Source organism: Diceros bicornis, chromosome 5 (assembly GCF_020826845.1).
Source record: "Diceros bicornis minor isolate mBicDic1 chromosome 5, mDicBic1.mat.cur, whole genome shotgun sequence".
Classification (NCBI taxonomy): domain Eukaryota; kingdom Metazoa; phylum Chordata; class Mammalia; order Perissodactyla; family Rhinocerotidae; genus Diceros; species Diceros bicornis.
This window is the reverse complement of record NC_080744.1, coordinates 30,955,466-30,961,736: the sequence shown is the minus strand read 5'-3', so window position 1 is coordinate 30,961,736 and position 6,271 is coordinate 30,955,466. Positions and strand designations below refer to the sequence as shown.

The following is a 6,271-nucleotide window of genomic DNA, read 5'->3' as shown; positions in this document are numbered from 1 at the left end:
TATTCCTTGCTTTTTGGATGTTTCTGTTATGAATGTTTTTTGAATTTTTGTCAAATGCCTTTTATGCATCAATTGAGATGATCATCTGGTTTTTCTTTGATTCTGTCAATGTGGTGTATTATGTTGATTGATTTTCATACGGTCAACCTTACAGGAAGAAATCTCAGTTGGTCATGTTGTATAATCCTTTTAACGTGCTATTGAATTTAGTTTGCTAGTATTTTTTTGAGGATTTTTGCATCTATAGTCATAAAAGATATTGGTCTATAGTTTTCTTTTCTTGTAATGTCTTTGTCTGGCTTTGACATCAGAGTAATGCTGGCCTCATAGAATGAGGTAGGAAGTGTTCGCTCCTCTTTAATTTTTTTTTGAAGAATTTGAGGGTTGTGTGAATTATTTTTTTAAATGTTTGGTAGAATCAACAGTGAAGCTAAATGGACATAGTCTTTTCTTAGTTAGGAGTTTTTGATTACTGATTTAATCTCCTTACTGTTTATAGCTCTATTCATATTTTTCTATTTCTTCATGATTCATCCTGGAAGGTAGAGTGTTTCTGGGAATTTATCCATTTAATCTAGGTTAACCAGTTTTTTTATGGTTATTTGTTCATTGTACTCTTTTATAAACATTTGTATTTCAAAAAACTCAGCTATAATGTCCTCACTTTCTGATTTTATTTATTTGAGTCTTTTCTCATTGTTTCTTTGTCAGTCTAGCTAAAGGTTTGTCAATTTTGTTGATCTTTTCAAAAACCCAACTTTTGGTTTAATTTATTTTCTCTGGTGATTTTCTTTTCTCTATTTTATTTATCCCTCCTCTAATCTTTTGTATTTTCTTTCTTTTGCTCTTTTGTTCAGTTTATTCTTCTTTTTCTAGTTCCTCAAGGTGTAGGGTTATGTTTTTGACTTGAGATCTGTCTTCTTTTTTAATGTAAGGCTTTACAGTTAAAAATTATTTTGTTAGCACTGCTTTCTCTGTATCCCGTAAGTTTTTGTATGTTGTGTTTTGATTTTCATTTGTTTCAAGATCCTTTATAATTTCCTTTGTGGTATTTTCTTTGACCCATTATTTTTTTCAGAGTTTGCTGTTTAATTTCTATTTATTTGTGGATTTTCTAGTTTTCCTTCTGCTGTTGATTTCTAGTTTCATTACATTGTAATTGGAAAAGATATGTATGATTTCATTTTTTTTTATAATTTTATTTATTTATTTATTTTTCCCTCAAAGCCCCAGTAGATACTTGTATGTCATAGCTATACATCCTTCTAGTTGCTGTATGTGGGACGTGGCCTCAACATGGCCGGAGAAGCGGTGCGTCGGTGCGCGCCCGGGATACGAACCCAGGTCGCCAGCAGCGGAGCGCGCGCACTTAACCGCTAAGCCACGGGGCCGGCCCTGATTTGATTTTTAAAAACATTTATTAAGACTGTTTTGTGACCTAACATATAGTCTATCCTGGAGAATTAAAATATTTTGAAATTTTGTTAAGAACCATGGGATTCTAAGGTGTGTGTATGCGGATGTGTGTTTATGTCCATTCATGAAGAGAGACGAAGGGAAGGGGATGACAGAGTTTTTATTAGAAAGCTAAATACCTTATAACCTGAAGGAGAATAAAATTTGAGAAAATGGTGTGTGTAAATCCAAGCCACAGTTGAACCATGGCCACAAACTTCCAGAGATAGCAAATTTTTGGTTTTCTTTCTCAGTGGTGTCAGGTTTAGTTCTGGTTCATATTTACTTGAAGATGAATACCACTAAGGGCTCTAAATTTATGTGATCCCTGGGTTCCCCTCTCTATCTTTCTAGTCAGGCATTGTTATTAAATGTAAGGATTTAACTATATGCAAGTGTTCTCTGAACATGAATGACTTTAGTGCTCACCACTCAGACTTTCATAAAAAAATTGACTTAAGAGTTTCCTATTCTCTTTTCTAATTCTCAATGTTTTCGACTTTTATTGTATTTTTTTAATTCAGTATTTTTCTTTATTTTTATCAAGATGGTAGATTGAAGTAATCCAGCTTTCTATTACTAAAATGTGTTTACTTAAAATTTTTAAACAATATTTCAGTTTGGAATTTAATTTACATTATATTTTATAGTCATACTTATTTTGTTTTGGGGAACTCATTAATAATCTCTAAGAGTGGTTAATTATATGGTGGTTTACAGAGAATTTCTAGAAACACTTCTATTATGTAACCTGAAGTACACTTGGAAAAAGATGATGCCGTGTAATTAGCTATGTTTAAATCCTCTTTCACATGATAGAAATCCATGCTTACACAAATGTCCCTCTTATGATCTTCCATAGTATTTATTCTTTCCTCTCTCATTGCACTTTTACCATTAAATAAAAAGAAAACCCTTGCAATTTTATTGTATACCTCTACCATGAGACTATGAGTCCTATGAGGGAAAAAAAAAATGTGTCTTATGTACTTTTGTATCAAATTTATTTCCTGGCCAGTGTCTGGTACTGTAGGACAGCAATAAAAATATATAATTGAACAATGAGGGAGAGGATGTCTAAATAGAAATGTGATAAACTAGTTACAGTTTGTCACAGTATATTTGTACAAGTCCTAAGAGGAGAAAAACATTTCTCATATTTTCTCTAAAGTACTATAAAAGTCTAAATGAAATAGTGTCAAAGTGTTCTTAGGATGCTCCTTCAACTTTTCTATAAATGAATTGGCTTCTAACGAACCCTAGAATTGTGGGAGGGTAAAGGATTTCTAGATCTAATTATCAGAAAACTCCTCTAGAAAGTTATTCTTTATTTAAAAACAACTATATTATTATTTATTTTTATATAAATAATACAGGCACATGGCAAAGAGGTGAAAAATTTCAAAAGAGGGTGTGAAGAAAATAAGTCTCCTTTACTCCCTTCTTCCTCATCATCAAATCCTCCTCACCTGAAGCAACCACTGTTATCTGTTTCTGGATCTCCTTCAGGAGATAGTCTGCACATTTACATGAAAGGTAGCCACACTCTGCTGCTCATCTTGCTTTTTTCTCTCAACAATATATCTTGGAGATATTACATAATATTACATATAGAGCTAGTTCATATTTTATAAAGTTGAAGACATAGTATTTCATTTTATGACTGAATCATAGCTCATTTAACTAGGGTTCTATTAACGGGAACTGAAAGAGTCTTTTCTGTGTGTTTTTTGTTTATATCTTTTTGCTCATTTTCCTTTTGGGACGTTATTCTGTTGTCTTATTGTTTACAGAGCTTTACGTATATTGAGGAAACATTGTTTAATAGGCAAATATTTGAAAGGTCCTAAAGATAGAAGTATAGGATTAGTCAGTAAAGAAACAGTAACTTGGACTAGTGAAAAGGGTGGTGGGTAGGATTTTTTTTTTTTTTACCATTAAAGTTACTATCCTTGGCAAATCATTCTTGATTTCCAATGCATTTTCTTACTCTGCAGAATCAGGTAGTTGTAATGGTAAAGATGCTTCAATAATAGGATGACCTTTCAGTATAGGCCTAGGAAGAAGTTCAAGAACTAACCCAAGTTACCAATACAAATCCTTATTAAATATTTTTACTGATCTACAATTGCTGAACGCCTCCCATTTAGAAAAATATGGCCTCAATCTGTGCTCTGTGGTCCTGATTTTACCTTTTATTTTACTGTAAGCAACCCCCTCCACCCCACCTTGCTTGCAAGGGTGGAATCCTTAGAATTCTGGAGCTGTTTACAATGAAAACAAAAGAAGGTCTACATCCCAGACTTGTGTTTATACTAGCTCCCATACCCACTTATCTCTGGCTTATTGGTTTTTGCATGGCTACGCTCAAGATCATTTTCTGAAAGTGAGGGAAGATGTGAGAATGTATGAATTTAGAAATAACAGAAAAGAATTCTGGTTATGGTCATGACTAAGCAGCTTGTATTAAACTAACTCTTCCATCAAAAGTCGCTATAAAATCTGGATGAAATACGTAAAACAAACAGTTGAAGGCACTGGAGAACATTCAACACAGGCAAGACTTCAGGGGCTACAATTCCCTGAAGGGAGGGTCAAGGAGAAGTGGTCCATAATCACCTTGGGTGTTTTTCCCTGAGGACAGTTGACAATTCACTGGGTCCAGGAAATATGAGGATATGGAGGCATGCTGGAAGGAACAGGGGAAGGCAGAATAAAGTCTCAGCAGAAAGCAGTAGTTTCACTGAACTGAGGAAATCAAGAATTTGGTGTTTGTGGCTACCAAAGAAGCTGGAGTTTGAGAAACAAATTTTGAAGACAGGAGGACCACAGAGAAGTGAGACTCAAAATATGATGCAATACATATTCAAGGCATTTTTGGATGTCTAAGCCATTCATGTGCAAGATGAGATTTCAAGATTCTAGGAGAAAGCAGAAACTGGAAGTCTGAAGAGCTGAGCAGAGGTTTAAGGATTCACAGGGTTCAAAGACTACAGAAATAGGAAGTCAGGCCAGTTAAGTTGGAGGGGCCTGAAACAGTCCAGGCTTGCAGTTGAGATCTCACAAAAGCCATATTCCTGGAGTAAGGGTCATGTTCTAGAAATAAGAGCAAAACTGGTGTAGACTATTTTTACAACACCTAAAATAGTCCTTATATGAGATCATAGTGATTTGCCTCTGTCTATTGGTAGAAGAAAACTTAATTTTTGTCTAGTTACTAAACCCATTTTCTTTACAATTTTTAAAATATAATGTTCAGCATTCAATTAAAAAAAATCAAGGCTAGGTGAGAAACAGGACAATTGATCAAGAACCAAGAGAAGAAATAAACAAGAGACACATGCTCACAGGTAGTTGAGTTTATTCAATACTAGAATGAACAATTATCTGAATAAAAAAAATTTTTTTAACTTGAAAATAAGTGAAGCACAATTTTTGTAAATGTAAATAAGTTAAAGACAATTTTGGGCTCTAAGAGCACAAAAGACTTTTTGATAAACACTTTTTATATTCTCAGAAATTTCCACAGGGCCTTTTTCATATCTTTGTTCCTAAGACTATATATCATAGGGTTATGGAGTGGGGTCACGATAGAATAAAAGAGAGTCAAAGTCTTCTGTGTTCCAGCTTCCTGCTCAGTTATTGAGCTCCCATACATGACCAGTACTGAGCCATAGAACAGTGAAACCACCGCCAGATGAGACCCACAGGTGGAGAAAGCCTTTCTTCTCCCAGCTGCTGAAGGGACTTTCAATACAGCTCTTAGGACCAGAGCATAGGAAGCCATGATGCAGAGAAAGAGAATGATGATGGGAACAGCACTTAAAGTGGAGAAGACAAACTCTACTCCAGGAGCTTTTTTGCAAGTGAGTGCTAAAAGAGGACCCGGGTCACACAGGAAGTGGTCAATAATCCTGGATCCACAGAAGGACATCTGGGAGACAATGACAATGGGAATCAAGAACCAGAGGAAACCAAGTACCCAGCAGCTGACCACAAGATTGGTGCAGAGACGTCCAGTTATAAGAGTGGGGTAATGGAGAGGCTGGCAGATGGCAAGGTATCGATCAAATGCCATAATAGCCAAGAAAAAGCATTCTGTACAGCCCAAGGAAAAGAAAAAGTAGAACTGGAGAAAACATCCAGAGAAGGAGATGACCTTGGTGTCAGAGAGGAAGTTGGCCAGCATGTTGGGGATGGTGGAGGTGACATAGCAGATCTCCAGGAAGGAGAAGTTGGCGAGCAGGATGTACACGGGGGTGTGAAGTCTCTGATGCCAGCGCACAGCACAGATGATGGAACCATTGCTCATGAGGGTCAGGAGGTAGACAATAGAGAAGAGAACAAAGAGGAGGATCTGCCCCTCCCTGGCGCAAGGGAAGCCCAGGAGGATGAAGCCAGTGATGGTGCTGGAGTTGTTGGAGATTTTCATGTGTCTGTGAGCTGTGAAAGGACCCATAATTACTAAAAACCCCTGGAAAGTGGAGGGACTTCATTTTCTTTGTCCAAACAGGAAACTGAGATTTTCTTGTTGATTTATTATTAATTCCATATTTATTGAGTGTGTACTATTTGCTGGGTATTTTTTTCTGGGTACTGCGCACACAGCAGTGAACAAAATAGATGAAAATCCACACATCACGTAGCTTACCCCAGGTAAGAGAATGCAATGTAGACTGACATTACAATGTATGATTCTCCTTTTCTCTCCTCTTAAACTAAATATACTGGTTTAGCTCTCTTCCTGGCAAATACCTTTGTAAGAGTAGGCTGAGGTTATTGCTGTCAAACAGGAGTGTCATGGACGTGACTGAGG

The 6,271-nt window shown here is 36.2% G+C and overlaps 1 protein-coding gene across 2 annotated transcripts; it reads right to left on the bottom strand.

Annotated features, from left to right (window-relative positions):
- Positions 1–3,189: 3,189 nt before the first annotated feature.
- Positions 3,190–5,923, bottom strand: LOC131405900 (olfactory receptor 11G2-like). Of its 2 annotated transcripts, XM_058541136.1 has the most exons (2): positions 4,983–5,923; positions 3,190–3,211 (listed from the first exon to the last, which is right to left on the bottom strand). In XM_058541136.1, the coding sequence occupies exons 1-2, from the start codon at positions 5,912–5,914 to the stop codon at positions 3,190–3,192; spliced, it is 954 nt and encodes a 317-aa protein (XP_058397119.1). In that variant the 5' UTR covers positions 5,915–5,923. The 2 variants fall into 2 exon arrangements, with proteins under 2 accessions (XP_058397119.1, XP_058397118.1); XM_058541135.1 differs by lacking the exon at positions 3,190–3,211 and having other exon boundaries at positions 4,961–5,923.
- Positions 5,924–6,271: the final 348 nt, after the last annotated feature.